This window comes from Sylvia atricapilla, chromosome 14 (genome assembly GCF_009819655.1).
Source record: "Sylvia atricapilla isolate bSylAtr1 chromosome 14, bSylAtr1.pri, whole genome shotgun sequence".
Taxonomy (NCBI): domain Eukaryota; kingdom Metazoa; phylum Chordata; class Aves; order Passeriformes; family Sylviidae; genus Sylvia; species Sylvia atricapilla.
In genome coordinates this window covers 15291175-15308382 of record NC_089153.1, presented here as the reverse complement: position 1 = coordinate 15308382, position 17208 = coordinate 15291175, and the positions used below count along the sequence as shown (strand labels likewise).

At 43.7% G+C, this 17208-nt stretch overlaps 1 protein-coding gene across 3 annotated transcripts in view; it reads right to left on the bottom strand.

The window, feature by feature from the left end:
- The window catches only part of NSD1 (nuclear receptor binding SET domain protein 1), a 61298-nt gene that overhangs the window by 33029 nt on the left and 11061 nt on the right, over window positions 1-17208 (bottom strand). For 2 of the 3 annotated variants that reach the window (XM_066329315.1, XM_066329314.1), the window contains exons 3-7: window positions 11743-11878; window positions 8622-8794; window positions 4063-6646; window positions 587-702; window positions 148-442 (exon numbers count right to left, since the gene is read on the bottom strand). In XM_066329315.1, coding sequence (XP_066185412.1) covers window positions 148-442; window positions 587-702; window positions 4063-6646; window positions 8622-8794; window positions 11743-11878 — 3304 coding nt within the window. The remainder of the gene's footprint in view (window positions 1-147; window positions 443-586; window positions 703-4062; window positions 6647-8621; window positions 8795-11742; window positions 11879-17208) is intronic. The other variant, XM_066329316.1, reaches the window with a different exon arrangement.

Genomic DNA, 17208 nt, shown 5'->3' with positions numbered 1-17208 from the left:
CCTTCTCAACAAAGTAAGTCAGTGAGTGAAGGAAGGCAAGAACAGAGCAACAGCCACTGACCTTTTCGTGCTGCCCCAAGCACCATTTTCCACTGAACTTGTGTTACTTTCACTTACAAAAGCAGCATCCCACAACCTGCCACTTACCTGTTTTCAGGAATCCCTCCTCTGCATCAGGAGAAGCAGAAACTTCAGAAGCATCTGAGGAAGACAGAACCACCACCTCTGGTAAATCTGAAGATCCTCCTGGAACTTGATTAGGGGGATCAGTGGAGCGGGATCCTAGTTCTGAGAAGGAACACTCTGCTTCAAGGACGGGAGGGGACTCTTTGGTTGAAGATGGAGTTGAAACCAAAGAACTTGACCCTCGTTGGGTATCTCTGTTAGGACTGCCTTGTGCAGGAACGCCTCCTTCAAATTCAGACCTCGCCACAGAATTCACCTGGCATGGTGAAATATGTTGGTGAAAACATTCATCCTGCATGGCACTGCACACAGCAAGAACACTCAGCCATCAAGAACATAAACACACACAGACCAGAGGCCTGAAGTAATACCCATGAAGAGCACATTGGCCTTCACCCACCTTTTGCAATTGCTCCTTCTTTGATTTTTTCTTGGGTGCAAACAAGTGATCATATTCTTCTGCATATTCCAGAAGCCGTTTACTTGGCTTTCTGAGGCGTTTCCTCTCTGAATGTGCTAAGAAAAAGGAAAGCAGCTTCAAGACTGTGTTTCTGAGATGATCACAAGACATCTGTGGATAATAGCTGATCCTGCCTTCCTTTCCAGAGGTTCCATGTGGGAAGAGCTGATAATTCTTTGAGACAGCCTAAAGAATTTTTGAGCTTCCTATTTTCCAAAATCCCAACTTAGCAGAGGGGATTTTTAAGGACTTCAAGCAGTTCAGGTAAGAAATCAAAACACATCAGACTGAGAGGCTCCTGAAGTTTCACCCAACATGTCCCTACAAGTTACATCTGACTTGCCTGTAGTACTTCTACCAGAACCAAAGGCCATTAGTAACTCATTACTCTTTTGCTGTTTACCCAAACTCTTTTGGTTTTAGTACAGGGGCTCAGGAAAACACTGTTTTCTGGTAACACAGTTTAGTCACTAGTTTCATTAGGAGCATGTAAGCTTAATTCCTTCCCTTCCCCTCCTCCCTGGCATTTTTTTATATACTACAAATTCCCCATCTGCTACTGTGAGCCCATTTATTGCTTTGTTTGTTCCACAATGAGATCAGGGAGCCAGTGACTGCGACACTTCTCGTCTCTGCAGTGTGGTACCATTGCAAGGTAAAAGGTGTTTCCTCACCACAACCCTAACCACCCATGCCACAACACGCCAACGCATGGCAAGCTCCAAAAAACTGAACCCTGACACTCTGTAACATCTCAGCAAGCTGCAAAAGCCAGGTGATGCACATTCAAGTCTTTTTCTCATTTCCCAGAATACTTCTGAATATCTCTGACTTTTGTCCTTTTTTGGCATTCAAAATCATTAAATAATACTGCCCAAAGATTTCCCCTAAACATGAAAACACCTGCAGTCTCCTGAAAGTTTTGGAACAAACCACAAATATTCTTTTTGCTTAATTTAATTTCTAGAAGGTGGCATTTTCTTCTTTAAAACGGAAGTATTTTATAACAAAGCATTTCAATGCAACGCTTCTGAACAGGGATGTTGGACAAGACTGCTGCATTTTATTGTGGCTTTGTGGTTAAACAAGCATGAAAATGTCAAACTTGGCCAAAACAGAAGAAAGAAACAACTTTCTCAAATACAGCTATTTTCAGCTTCTATTAACACACTGCGCAGGTGTCTGAGTGTAACACATTTCAGTACATAAGCAGTTATGGGATGAGTTTCCTCACCAAGCAACTATTTAGAGCTCCAAAGCCATGCAGCAGAGTACACAGCACTGTGCCAGAAGGGCTGCCTTAACTGCTTTTTGTTCCCAAAAGGAATCTTGTACAAGAATCCCAAATGCAGACTGACAGTGGCAAATCATCACAGATGTGATGAAAGTATTATTTACAGAATTGGTTTACACCAGCCCAACTACACCAATCTTTACTTCTGCCTTATTTGCTTTAAGACACTGCACAAGGTTTGTGGCAAAATTATGCCCAATGCTGCCATTTAACTATGAAAAAGACTTTATGTAGTTTGAGCTTAGTGGAAATGGCACAGTTGTGATTGCAATCTGTTCTGATCTCTTACACTGAAGCTGAAGCTGCCTGTTGTGGGCAAGGATGGGTCACATCTTCTCAAAGCACTGCAGCCAGTCCAATTTCCATACTTTCTAGGCTTTGCCCAACATTAAGGAATGGTCTCAACACAGTATTAGAGGTTTACTCAGTCCCACCAGCACTGAGGATGTTACAGCAGCCCTGACAGTGGCTCCCCACAGCACATCTGTAAAAAAGGGTGTGGGTGTGCACAAAGCTCATATGCTATTTAGGGCAGGGGAATTAGTTTATGCTGCCATCACTGATCTGGCACTTTTGCCAGCAAACCCAGACCCTGAGTGCTGCTGCTGCATCCCTGTGTGCAGCACCAAGACCCTGTACTCTCCTCTCCACTAATGCCACCTTGCCCCCACTGCCCTCCTCTGCCACTACCCTCTTACCCTTACTGCCTCTCAGCATCTCCTCCTCCCTAGCTCTCTCTGCAGGCCTTTATCTTTGCCTCACTCAGCATCACTGCCAAACCACCATGAAGCCATAAGAACCTGTCTAGATCTCAGTGTGAAGGAAAAACCCACAGCACAGCCCAGAATGTGCATCCTCTCACCTGCTCTATAGAAACTTCAGTCCTCAAAAACACACAGACCCAGGCAGAGGAGTCAGTGAATGATTAAGCTGGTCATGACTTAAAACCAGAACTTTTACCCCATGTGTTACACCCTACAGGTTTGTTTTCTGTGCCTGCTGCAACTTGCCTTGGGCAGGCCCCACAACCACCAAGCCAGGAGCTGCCTTTGCCACAAGTGAAACAGAAATGCAGGCTGCCTCCAGCAACCACAAAAATCAAAATACAACACATCAAAATGTGCACTGAGGGAACACATAAGTGATAGAATGCACACAGGCTCAAAATTATGATGAGTTGTATTATTTTATGATATCACAATTAGATTAGAGCAATTTAGTTTGGTGAAACCTATGCAGAAACCTAATTTTTATTGGGTTTTTAAAGGTGTGTTTCCCCAGATTCCCTGCAGAAGCTGGAGGACGGTACATGCTGAATATGGTTCTGTTGGTCTTATTCCTTCCACACACCCTTTTATTTCTTCCTTTGGCTTTAACCAAATGTCCCCACCTCTGTGGGAGAGGCAGGGCTCTCTTGCCTTTTGGTCTTCAGAAGCATCCTCCTTCTCAGGTCATCTCCCTTCCAATGCTGCTGCCTTACTTCTGTCTGCCATATTCCAGACCCACCTCCAGCTCAGCCTCCCTGGCAGCTTCCCTCTCTTCTGTTCTCTCTTTCACCCATCAGGCAGCCACACCAGAACTGTTAATTAGGAGATCTGTGGGGCTCCACAATTCACTATGAGCAGCTAATAAAATCCCATACTAAAACACAAAAAACTCCCAACACATTGTCTTGAGGAAATCCTACAGAACAAACCAAAGACAAACTATGTCAACCAGCACTATGAAGATAAAAAACAGAGCAACCATTGAGGCTCAGCTTCCTGGAACTAGCACTGACCTATCCCACTAACACCAACCTTGTGGCTATAAGGAACACATTATGAAGGCACAAGTTAAAAAAAAAAAAAAATCCTAGGCTCAGGTTTCAAATTTTACCTTTCCCCATGGAAGAACTAAAGATTTGTAACGTGTGTATAATCTTCTGACCAATAACCTGAGTACAAGCTCAGTACTTTGTTCTCTGTGCTTCCAGAGAACTTAAACCAAGGTCCCACCTTTTCTTCTGCTCAGACATAGACATCTTCACATTGTCAGACAGCCACAAGTTTTGTAACTTATCCTTTAAATGAAAAAGTGTAAAATGTATACAAATACTCTGGCGCAAGTCCAGCTCCCTTACCTTGTGCAGAGAATTCAGACTGGGGAGCAAAGTTGCCAAGCTCTGTTTCTGAGTCCATCACACTGGTGTTTGGCTTACCACATACATTCAAACGTTTATCAACTAAGTCTAAACGATTCTCAAAGTCCTGAACTGCCACGTCTCCCTCAAGCACCTTTGAATGAGGGGAATGCCTACGTCCCAAGCACTCATTTCCCTTCAGTGAAAAGCCACGAGAATTCAGGCCAAAGGCACTCTCCAAGTTTCCTTGTTCCCTAGATCTACTGATGTGCTTATTAGATCTAGCACTGCTTTGGTTAAAACGCTGCCATCGCTTTTTGGGTGCTACGTGATTTATATCATTAGACTCATCACCAAGAGAGCTCTCACTATTTGCCTCTGAATCCAAGTCTGGACTCTCCCCATTTTCAGCAGCATTGCAGCTCTCATTATTTCTACCAGCTTCAGGTCTCCTTCCAATACGACCTAAATTGTCATCAGATAAACAGGCAGAGTCTTCATCAGTTGAATGCTCTGTTAAATCAATACACTCTTTCCTCTCAGTATCTTCTGCCTCATTCCCTAGAGGACTGGTAACTGAACCATGCACACGGAATGCATGTTCTCCTGAATCTCTGGGTAACCGACTTAGCAACTTACTTGGCCCTCCTGGTTTTAAGTCCTTTCTGTTTGAAACTGTTTTATTTCCAAGCTTTGATGACTGCTTAGATTTTGAACAGTTGCGTTTGGACATGCAATTTGTGCCATTTGTCCCAGAAACAGCAGCACTCGCAGGCTCCCTTTTACCAGTACCAATCCCTGTCAACTTGGTTGGAGGATTGCGTGAAAATGAGGAGTTGCTTATAGCGGAGTTTGGAGTTACTGTTTCCTGGACACAATCTCCATTTTTTTCTATTTTGTATGGGGGACCTACAATAGACAAAGACTTGAGACCACTTGCAGAATTGCTTCCAGAACTATCACCTGTGCTGGTATTTCGAAATGGGACTATATTTTGACCAGTCATCAGTTGCTGCTCTTTCGTCTTACTGTCATGCATATCTTTCAACATCATTAACAAGGTGCTGAATTTGTAATCTGGTTCAATAGGCAAACGACCATGACCAGAGGCAGAAGAGAAAAGCAAAGGTACTGTGGCCTTTTGAGTGCCAGAGTCACTGGCATCATCATTCATGGACCGATACGACAGTTCCTTCAGCTCTGACAGAACGTGCTTCACCACGGCTGTTTCGATTTCAGAAGAATCCGAGCGTTTCTCATGCATGTTGTTTAACAGTTTCTGACCATCAACTTTTCCACTTCTCTGAAGAGAATCTCTCGGAAGGCCAGAGAAACCTTTGGTATCTGAGGGGCAACGATTCATACCACTATCCTCTTCTGCAAGAGAAGGCTCCAACCCAGCAACCTTATCTTTATGTTTACATTTTATACTCCTGATTCGGGGTAATTTCACACTTTTCGGTTTTAAGATTGCTTGATTTGTAACAGCAGGCCAGGAGCTGTCCTTGGAAACACTTTGGGGGGTGGTAGTGTGCTTGTTTGCTAGGGAAAGATTGTCATTTCTCACATCCGAAGAGCACTCGAGAGGTGTCGATGACATCTCAGCATCAGAGAGACCTACTTCAAGCTCCCCATCTGCAAATTCAGCATCAAGTCTGTTGGTTACTGAACCTCCCAGAGGTTTGCGATCTCTGTGCGACTTCTTCCTGGCCCTTCTGCTGCTCTTCTGAGAAAGATACATGGAAAGTTTAATGTTTCCACTTGACGTCATAGGAAAGTCCTTCTCCACTTTATCTGAAGAATCACTAACTTCAAGAGCACTAGAGGCTCTTTCTGAACTTTGGTCCATGGTATCTACATCACTGTTCCCACCATCTGAGAAGGAAGAGGATGAATCTGATTCAGTTCGTTTTTTCTCAACACCAGCATCAGATGCAGAATAGTGTATTTTTAACTTGGAACTGCACAAAATACCCAGGGAGCTCTTCTCTCTCTCAAAAGAGGGGCTGGAAAACAAATCTCCTTGGAAGGTGTTTTTCAGAGCATCGCTTTTACGGTTCTCATAGTCCGGTTTTAAAGGTGTCTTTTCAAAACGTCTCTCTCCAAAGGAGGAAAGCAAATGGTTTTCCCTGGTGCTACTGGATGCTGTCAGGCTGTTGGCAATCCGGCGAAGCTCATGAGAAGCGTGTTTCTCTGGTAGGTCCCCTACAATCACGTTTCTAACTATGCTCTCTGGTGTTTTGTCTTTGATTTCTTCCCTCGATGTTTCCCCTCTTGCGCCACTCTTTTTTACTCTAGTCCTTTTTCTGCTTTCAGAGGTTGTTTTCAAGTGTGGCTTGATGTGCAATTTTCCTTTTTCGCTGGCCATGTGTCTGGAGTCAAAAGCCAAGGATTTAAAGCAGCCATTCAGTTGTGTGTCCCTTTCAGCTCCAGGGCCATTGGTGTAATATTCCAACTGCACGTCCTTCTCGCTGTCTGGCTCGCTGGAGTTCTGGCTGCACTTCTGATCCTCTGGTCCTCCGAGAAGAATGTCTTCTGCCTGTCCAACACTGACTTCCCATTTAGCCCTAAATCTCTGAGGAACCTTAAAAGTTGGAGACAAAAAAAAAAAAAAAAGACAAAAAAAAAGAAGACAAAATTTGAGTAGGTAATCAAAGAGATAAAGGTGAGGAGCACAAGGCATAGAACACAGTGACATTCCTGCATTTTGCATCTTTAAGACAATCACAGGGCTTCCCTGAGACTATGTCTGGCAGACACAGGAAGTACTCCTGGGTAAGTACTCTGCATTCCAGCTGTGCCCAGTGCATTCCCAGAACAGTAAAAAGGTCCCTGGCAAGCACAGGTCTCTGAGGAACCAGATGTCTTGGCATCCCAATACATCTTGAACACAACAGTCTGTAAAGGGCAATGCATATGGTATGGATCCCTGGCACAGAAATGCAAAGCTACAGCCAGCAAGCCTTGCAACGCAAATGCAGCATTGTTTTCCTCAAAATATCTGAGCAGACCTGTTTGCTGTGCTCATTGTTGATTCTTGCTGCATCCTCTGAATTCAGAGCACGATCTGCCCTCTCCATCAACTCACCTCGGGACGAACATGAAATCCACACACATCTAAGATGTGCTCTATCAAGTTCACAATTCCTGAGAAGTCTCCCAATTTAACTCTGTTTCTTTAGAAAAACCAGAAAGCTCTCTGCATACTTAACAGGAACCTCTGCTAATACTCAAAGTCAACAAGAAACTTGTTTCTTATCTGCATATGTAGTTTTTGGCTGCACAACAGCCAAAAGCTTCACAACTGCTCCTAAAATCAAAACCCATTCCAAGGCAGGAAGAACAACTCACATTGGTGACACTTTCCTTTCAAAGAAAAACCCAAACCAACAAAGTATCATCTCAGCAGACTCAAGAAGTTTTATGAAGCACAACAGTAATCCAACCAAATACTCTCAGCTTTCCATCAATTTTGGCTTCCAGGGGTGCAAACCTGGACATTTATGTGAGCAACGAACATTTGATTCCCTCTACTGTGGGCATGCTGGTGATCCATTTACATATAGAATGAGATTTCAGCCATGCAGCACTTTTAGGACCAGAGAAGTTACTTGGGAGCATGTCATTAGTTGTTGGGAGGGCTGAGAGCAATGAGAGAAGTCTTTGAAGAAGATACTGAACATGCCCTTGGAAAAGAAAAACCAAATAAGGCTGTTGCCCCCAGGGATTCACATCTTCAAGAGCACATTCAATCTGATGGTTCCAGATATAATGTAACTTTATAACCTAACTAACATAGGTTATAAAGCTTTAGTGTAAGAGAAAAAGAAAAACTGGATACTATTGCCTAGTATAACTATTTGCTCTCTTACAGTAACACAGTAGCCTCTGTAGTTCTTCACTTCAGCAATTCTAACGAGTTAATTTCTGCAGTCACCTTCCTAAAGACATAGACCAGACCCCTGTGTCACATTACATTAACTGGCTACAACTGCTCAGGGCTGTTATGTTTGGAAACGGAGATGATGCGATGAGCCACAAAACTCATTCCCACAGGCTCACTGACAAAGCATTTTCCAAGTCAAATTATAAGTCCTAACAAGTTTCTATAAAGAGAATTACTGAAGCAGTGCTAAAAACCCCACTGCTTTATCTCAGCCAGTGATCTAGTGAAGCATGCAATTCCAGCTCTGATTCAGATCAGCCAAAGGAGGCGGCCAGAGAGCACAGAAGTTTTTTAGCAGCGCTGCAATCCACATCAGGAGAGGGCTGTGCTGCTGAACAGATCCCACACCAACAGAGCCCAGATTCTTCTGCCTTCCAAAGCTGTCCAGGGCAATAGAAGCAGCAGGCCACACCCCAGCATAGAAGAAAGCCTGGAAACTCCTGGCAGTTTATAAACTATGCTGCTGTAAGGACGTAAAGAATCCCTTCCCTGGCCGCCTTGCTGCAGTCAGTCTCACAGAAGCTGTCAAAGTACAAATCCAGGCATAAAGAAATATTTTGTACTGTGCAGATTCAAAGAAATAAAAACATATTACAGAAAACAGCTTTTTCACCTTATGTTTGTAGCCTTTTTCCTTTTGCTTTCCTCTTTTCCGGAGAACAGGCAGCTCTTCAAACTGATGTCTCCCTTCAAAGAGGACAATAGCTTTCCCAGCAACCCAGGTTTTCTCTGAAGGTTCTCCTAAGGCTTCCACATAGTACTCTCGGTATGGTCTTTGATTGGAAACTATTTCAAGAAATTTAACAGAATTAACCCCTCATATGTAACAAAATAAAGACACAAAAAGAGACACAGAAAGCTGTAACAATTTGAGAGGAAATTTTCAATTACATTTTGCTGAACAACATTCCCACATAAATGCCAGTTCTGGGGATTTCTACTCACAACTAAGGGAGACCACTTTGCTGCTGTCTATATTCTACATTGCTACTCTAGTTTTAAGTTGTTTGAGTTTTTCTTACAAACAATTGATTAATATGCCTATGACTGGTCATCTTCCTACAGCAAAGATTGCTTAAAAAATAAAAAAAAGAAAAAAAAAAGAGACAAGGCAAAAATATCTAAATATTTTTTCCTTGAGAGACACAACACACTAGGCAGAACATTTTTTTTTTTTCTGCTACTCCCTGATTAATGATTAAACAGTTCAGAGCACTTGACCGTTGGGAAAACACAACAGTGCTGGCAACACCCAGAACTGACATCCTTCTGGATAGGATTTCCTCACACAGGTTGAGCCTCCCCCATCACAACACATCCCATACTGTTCAATGTTTTAATACCAAACAAAGTCTCATTTAGGACACAAAACATGAACAGCAGCATTTAAACATATGCATACATACATACTGAAAATATTAGGTGCAATATGACACAACACAACAGCATTAGTTGCAATTAGTCTCTCCAATACTTCAGGTACAGAGGTGCAGAGATAGAGGAGAAATTCAATCATAAGGGCACATTCAAAGATTCTTTAAAGGTACTCTCTATGCAAGAATGTTAAACACACATGGTACAAATAAGAACTGAATCACTGCTGGGTGTGCTGGAGAAAAGGACAGGTCACAAGTATTAGAACAGAGCAAACAACACTTGAAAACAAGGGATATAAACTTTCCCCCAGCAGTTTTCTGCAATGTATTAACTTTTTCATGGAAACACCTTCACCATCAGACAGATTACAGTTTCAAGCCCATCTGGTTTGTGCTGCCTCTTTCAAAATGCCAGCTAAGTGTGGCAACCTGGCTTTAATTGACGCTGAAATTGAGATTCTAACCAAGACCACTGAGAGATGACGAACAATGACCAGAGCAACACCAAACCAAGTGCAAAGACCACAGGCTTCATTCATCCATTCACAGTTCTGGGACTCAAGCCACTGAGCCTATACCTTCCAGCTCCAAAAATCTTTCAAGTCAAGAGCTTGCCGAGAAAAGGTAAACTGCCTTTAACTAAACACCATTCCTCAAATCCCAAGAGAAGAGCTTTCAGCACAAGTGATGAGGTTGAAGCGACCTGCCTTGTTTTGAAGGGCTTGTTCCCTTGGCAACAGGAGAGCCAAGGCAGTAGGACTGTGCTTCCTACAGTGTACACAGAACCCAGCTCTTCCTGCCCAAAAGTGCCAGAGCACAGACTCACCTGCTTTGCCACCTTGGCATTGGGGAAGGGAGGACAAGCGGATTACATACAGCCACAGCTGGAAGATACAATCTTTCCCTGAACTCTGTTGGTCTGAACACAGATGAAACAATGACGGGAGAGTCCATCGTGTGGCTAGAGACCAGGCCTTCCTGGAACTTGCTAACAGAGCTTTTCTTCCCTGCAGAATTCCTTTATTAGAAATCCTCATGCTGAGAGGGGAATACTGGACAGCTATATACATTAAATCCTGCCCAAAACTTCATGAGAAGGGATGTGGGGAGAGAATATGTATCAGCATATCTTCTAGAAACATCTCAAACAGGATTTTGAGAGCTGGAAAAAGACTATTTAAGACAGCACGTTCAGTATTCTCTAGAATCAGGATAAATGCCTCCCTAAGGATGAAGGAGGTGAAGAAAGAATACTTCAGTAACCAGGCTTGAGGATGATGTGAGCATCACATAGGAAAAGCTACTTTATGTCCCTAGAGAAACAGCAGCAGCTCTGAGCTGATGACCACTCAAAAAGAACTCCACTCATGCCCAGCACTTGTGCTTAGGCTGGCAAGGGCCACAAAACCTAGAGGCAAATACAGCAGTGAGTGGTAATCTCACCAGTCTAGAGCTGTCAGTGGCAGAGGACACCAGTCCAAGGGGTTTGCAGCTGCCCACAGAACAAAAATAATCAGAAAGGGAAACCAGGAAGAGATAAGCCTTTCTGTTTGTGGCAGTCTCCCCGTGGCATCTGGTACGATACTAAAAGCAAACAATTCATCACTTCCCTTCTGTTCTCTCTATCACTCACCTCTGACTTGACCTTTTAAAACTCTCTTTCTCCCCTCCTGGCTCTCTCCTGTGGCCAAGCACACACAGCTCTGTCATATTTGCCCATCTCTCCTCCTTACACTCAGCTCGCTCACACTACACCCAAAACATTCACATATATGGCTCCATCTCTTGGTTTTTCCAGAACTTCCCCATTAACAGCCCCTTACTTTCTAGTGCCAAACAAGACCCAAATATTTCACTTTCATGCACATACTCCTATCACACCTTCAGGCATTTAGCAGCTACACTGCATTAGCTCCACTCCTCAGCCTCTCCAGCCTCCCTGTCTCCAAGAACAACTCTGTGTCCTCACACACTCCAATCTTCTCAGCTCTGCTTCCTCATCTGTTGCACCTCTCTGATCCATCTCCTTTTCCTCTGCATAAATTTTTTTGAGGGGCTGCTTCTTCCACACTGCTCTGAGCTTAGCCCAGCTATTTGTCTTTCCTGTTGTCTAGGAAGAAAGTCCAAATGTCCAACAACTATCTGTGCCACTTCACCACCCCCAACCCTTTCTTCTTCCTGCCACCTCCCTCATTTAGCTCTATTTAGATCCATTTATGGATCCAGGTCTTGTTTTCCACAGCAGAATCTATTTCTTCACACCTTTCAAAGGCCAGAAATGCTTTTAAAATTAATAAAAAACTGCAGCATCCTGCCATACACAACACCTTCACTTTGTGGTCTGAGCAGATACAGTACCTTTCATTTTTGAGTGACAGTCCAGCACTGGGTCATGACAAACTGTGCATGGCCACCATGGGCGTCTGTTGAACTTGGCCCAAACAAGATCCCCAACTTCATACTTCACTGGAGTAGGTTTCTTCTTGGCTTGGATCTTTGGGGAAAAACCAGAACACAAGAAATCACTAAAGCTCCAGATGCTTTTGAAGAGATTTGCCTCCCCCCCTGTGTGCAGATTACACGGGACAGCAGAGACATTTACATTAAAAAGCAAGTCCTGATTTTATTTAGTGGCTCCTACACGTTCAAAGAACACAATGGTTCTCCCCATTCTTCTGAAAGAACAAAACAATAAGAGGATTTGAGAAGGTTTTTGTTATTTTTTTAGTAAGTAACATGACCTCTGGTAAATGACTGCACTCAAACTTCACACATTTGAACAGGTAAATATTTGGAGTCACTACTAGACCCCATTATTTCACCAATACCAGTTTGTTCGTTTCAAAGGTTGCAACATACAGAAAAAGTAGGAGTAAGAGACAGTGAAATTTTCCTGACTGAAACATGATAAGAACAAAAAATTACATGTTTATCAACTGGGGAAAAAAAGAAAAAAAAAAGTTGGTATCTACAAGTTAGTAACTTTCCTACTTCTCAGATGTGCTCAGGAAAAAGTTTCACCAGAAAATATTTGAAACCAAAACCAGGCACAATCACAAAAAACCCCCAAAACTTACATAATAATGTTTAGCTTGTATGAGCAGATCTGGTGTTGCTTTGCCCCAAAACTACAGAGCAGAGAGGGAGCATAACAGCAGTCATCCCCCTCTAGAACACAGACAGACACAGTGACCTTGCCTGCCCACAAGTTATCAACTCCACAGACACAGCCACCCAAACCCACTCAGCTTCTCAGGGCTGTGCAGCAGCCACAACAACGCCGAAATCTTTCAGTACACAAACCCTAAAGTTGTTTAATGCCACTTGTGTGTCCCTGCCCAAGAGCTGAGAGCAGATGGAAGCACGAAGTCTCTGTGGCTGGATGTGCTTTACCAGCAGGACCTCTGCCAAGGAGAGGATCTAGGAGCTTTGGTGCTGTGAATAATTGAGCCAAGACGAGATACAATAGGTTTTCACAGGATACAAGAGTCCCTGCATCCAGCTGTGAAGTATCCTGCCTGTTTAGCAGCACCCACCAACATGTCCCAGGTGGGTTCAGCATTTTAGGAGCTCCAAGAAGCACTCCAGGTATTTTTCCTGCCAAAAAGCACAAGCAATATGATCCTCATTAAAGCTGTGAGCTTTAATGCTTTAAAGCTCCTCATTAAAGCACACACACCTTTCTGCTTCACTTCTCCATCCTGCTAACCACCCTGCTCGAGGCACGTCTCTTGCCATACCCACTTCAACAATCCAGCAACTAAAACACAACAGACCTCTTTAATACAAGGTATATTCCATTTCTCATTGAGTTTTATGTGTCTTCTTCATGTGGTTAAAGAAAACACAAAAGAATAAATCCTGTCACATGAAAAAAAGGCACGTAATGAGGTTACAGACTACATTATTGAAATTCTTTTCACTCAGTCATCAAAAGCCACACAATAACTTACTGCTGAGCAGGAGTTCAGGAACAGGGAATGTGAACAGCACCGGGCAGGGGGCTGCAGCTCCTCTCTCAGCCAGTGCCTTGCTGCAGCCTGTGTGTCTCCAGCTGTATCTGTGAGCACAGGAACCAGAGGTGCTGCCTTGGCTGTTGCTTTTAAAATGCAGATGCACTTTCAGATGCAAAGCCTTTTCTTTTTCTTTTTTTTTTTTTTTTTTCTTTTTCTTTTTTTGTCTGTTTCCTGCTTGAGTTCTTGTAAATGTGACTTTGGCCTCAAATTTTTTTTTTTTTTACAGATTTCCAGCCTGGGCTTTGAGGGGCACATGTATATCCCAGCTGATTATCTCCGATGCTGTGCATACACATACAATAGATGTGCATCTTACTGACAACTGTAACCGGAGCACCGACTGGATGGAGCAGTAAAACCTCACTGGAGATTTGCCAGAGCCATTCACATTGATCTACCTGAAGCACACCCACAACCCCTGCCCTTAGGCAAGTCTGCATTTAAATCAACTCTTTGTCAACCTCCAACATCCCAGCCCAGTAAAAAGGTGGCTTTCAAGAAACTATTCAGACAATGCCTAAACCTCCTTCCAAGAAGTCAGCGTCTATTCTCATTCCTGCCCAGTTTCCTCTCTCATTTCCCCAGCATTAGCAGTCAGGTGTTGGACTCACCATCACCCACCACAAAGTCCCCACCAGTGGGGTCATTGGGACAGATCAGGAAGCATCATGTCCTGAGGGAGAGCCTTGTGACAGGATGCACTGCAGGTCACTGTCTAGCATAATTTTCCTCTATACTCTCCCTAAATCCCACCAACCTGTCAGAGATGCCTTAGCATTTTTTCCTTTACACAGGGAAAAAAAAAAAAAAATCTGCTAGGGACTTTCAAAACCTGTAACACTGAAAAGACAACAGCAGAGAAGCAAAAGCAGCAGTTATTGTCCTTCCCAGGTACAGTTAAGTCTCTTCCTTTAAACTCTGCAGCATGATAGAAAAATTATAGATAGCCCCAAAGCATCCATTTCTTATGTCAGAACACAACCAATTTCACTCCTATTAAAATTAGCATTTACTACGCCAAGATCAAACTGTTGATAAATCCTGATGGACAAAAATTTAGAAATTTAGCCCTACAGTAATAGTAGGGCTAAATAGTAGTCTCCCACATCTGATCACAACACTGTTCACCTTCAGAGCACGGAAATATTCAAGTATTTACAAGAAAATTTGTGAACCACTCCAGACTGGGTAAGAGCCACGTTGTAACTCCAGTGGAGTTACACTGAAGAAATTAAAGCAGGTAAGAGCCTTGGCTAATGAGGAAGGAAAGGCTAGGACTTTCTCCACTGATGAGGAACAACTGTTTTGTATTGTTTGATGTTCTCCTCAAGGGAGTCAGAACTGTCTACTCTGTAATGAAATGTTTGGTATTAATTTGCTGTTCAGATGGGACAAGCTACAGCCGAAACTCAAGATGATATGCAGCATTTCAGATAACTAACTTTGTGCTATTTTTGGTCAAAACAAGACTGTACCTTGCAGACATTTTTAATCAAACCCTCTCCACCAAAGACCCCAAATGATCACTGTGGAAGGGGTCACAAGACAAGATTCAGCAGCAAGATGACACAAAAACCACCTGCAAACTCATCTCTTGTACTGTGCCAACAAAACACACCAGTATGCAGTTCCCTAAGTGAAATACCAAATGTTGGTGCTCAGCTTCATGAGAAGGAGGCTTCCTATTAGCCAAGTACCTTTACCCTCCTGAAATTCTCACCATACAGCAAATAATGAAACATATCAAGCAAAGAAAGTTTTAACTCCCCAATGTTTTTATTTTGGTAAAACATACTGTCAGTCCTCAACTGTCTGTCACCAATCTTCCTCCCTTAAAAATAACCACATCATTAAAAAGTGGAAAAAATAACCCTTATCCAGTAACCACTCTTGGCTCTGTCACTGAAAGCTGCTGTTCAACCCATTCATCTTGCTGGAAGAAGTGGCACAAAGTAGAAGCCCACAAACACAGACAATACTGAGAGCCACAGGGTGGACCTTTCCTGCAGCACTGGACATCTCTGAATAAAAATCAGAGCAGCACCAGACCCTCCAGTGCAGCTGGAGACGCAGCTGCAGACACCTCACGTGCTCCAGCAGCGTGACCAGGGATGTGACCACCTTGGCAGAGCCACAGCAAGACTGAATTGCACACAAAGGGGCAGAGATATGTCTGCTGTTACAGGCAATTTCAGATTTGCAATTTCATATACCCAAAGAGACATCTGTCCAGAGACCAAGCACTGATCTGCAGCCATTGCAGCCCTGGACATTTCCAATTCAGACCTGCCTTGGAAAGACATTGTGGAAATATTTGGCCAAGAAAGCTCTATTACAGTTTATTCCCGACTTAATTATAAACAATGTTACTCAATGAAGCCAGGCACAGAACATGTTTTGCAGAAAGGCTGGGGCAGCAAAAGAGACTGTGTAAGGACGATGAAGGAAAGCAAGAAAGAAGCCACAGATCCCCCCCAAAATAATGGAGGTAGATCCTGCCAAGCCTGTTTCAGGCACAAACCGGACAGAATTAAAGTCAAGGATGAAAATAAAAGGAGGTGGCCACATCCAAAGGGTAATTAACCAATCCAGTGTAAACAATGACACTAATAACCTTTTCCTCTGAGTGCACAGCAGATACCTGCCCAGGGCCCTGCAGCAGCATGGGATAGGGATATCTCCTGAGCAGATCTCACCACACTGGTAGCTGCCACACCCCATGCATGAGCCGGCCCAAACATCACTGCCAGGGGCAGAAACAGCAACAACTCTGCCCCTTAAACTTCCAGTGCTCTCTTCAAACCTTCTCATTCCCAGGTCAGCAACTCTCGTGCTTCTCCCTGCATTCCCTCTATGCCAGGATAAAGCTGTTCCCAATACTTGCTTCTTATTAGTTAGAACTGGAAGCTTGCTGAGAATCAGTCCACAGCCTGCACCCACCACCACCTTTTTTTCCTTAAAGTTTGGTGATCAGTAATTTCTTCCTAACATTTTGAGATGACAAGTCCATCTAATTCTATGAGCCACCAACACCAGATATGGGTGAACTGGCTGAAAATCAACAGCTTTTTTTACCGGAAAAAAAAACCCTACCAAAACAAACTTGAGGGAAAGATGACATTTGAAGGCACCAGGATAGCCTACGCCAAACAGTCTGCTGGAGAGGGACTTCTTACAAGGACACAGAGTGACAGGACAAGGGGAATGGCCATAATCTGTGAATAGGTTTAGATTAATGTGAGGAAGGAATTCTTCCCTGTGAAGGTTGTGAGGCCCTGGTACAGGTTGCTCTGAGATGCTGTGGCTGCCCCTGGATCTCTGGAAGTGTTCAAGGTCAGGCTGGATGGAATCCTGAGCAATCTCATCTAACAGGTGTCCCTGCCCATGGCAGGGCATTGGAACTACACTGTCTTTAAGGTCCCTTTGAACCCAAACCATTCTGTGATTTTATAAAGAAGTTATCCACTGGCACAACCAACTCCACAGCTGGTGTCACAGGTACCCTGTGCCTAGGACAGGCCACTCCCAGCTCCTGCCATTTCGGTGGAACAGGTTATTCACCCTCTGCCCTCACAAAGGAGAGGCAGCAAGCAACTGGGGCAAGTTCTCCCTGTTAAAATACTCCCAGAACAAGCCTGGAAGGGCATTGCTAAAGCTACCCCAAGAGTCTTCAGGAGATGGAACTTCCCTCCAGCTACAGCACAATCTCACAGAGTTGGCAGAGTTTAAGACAAAGCAGAGCAGTTTTAACCTCAGCACTCAGGATTATCCCTCTGTCCATACAGCTCCTGTCCCAGGGGATCAGATC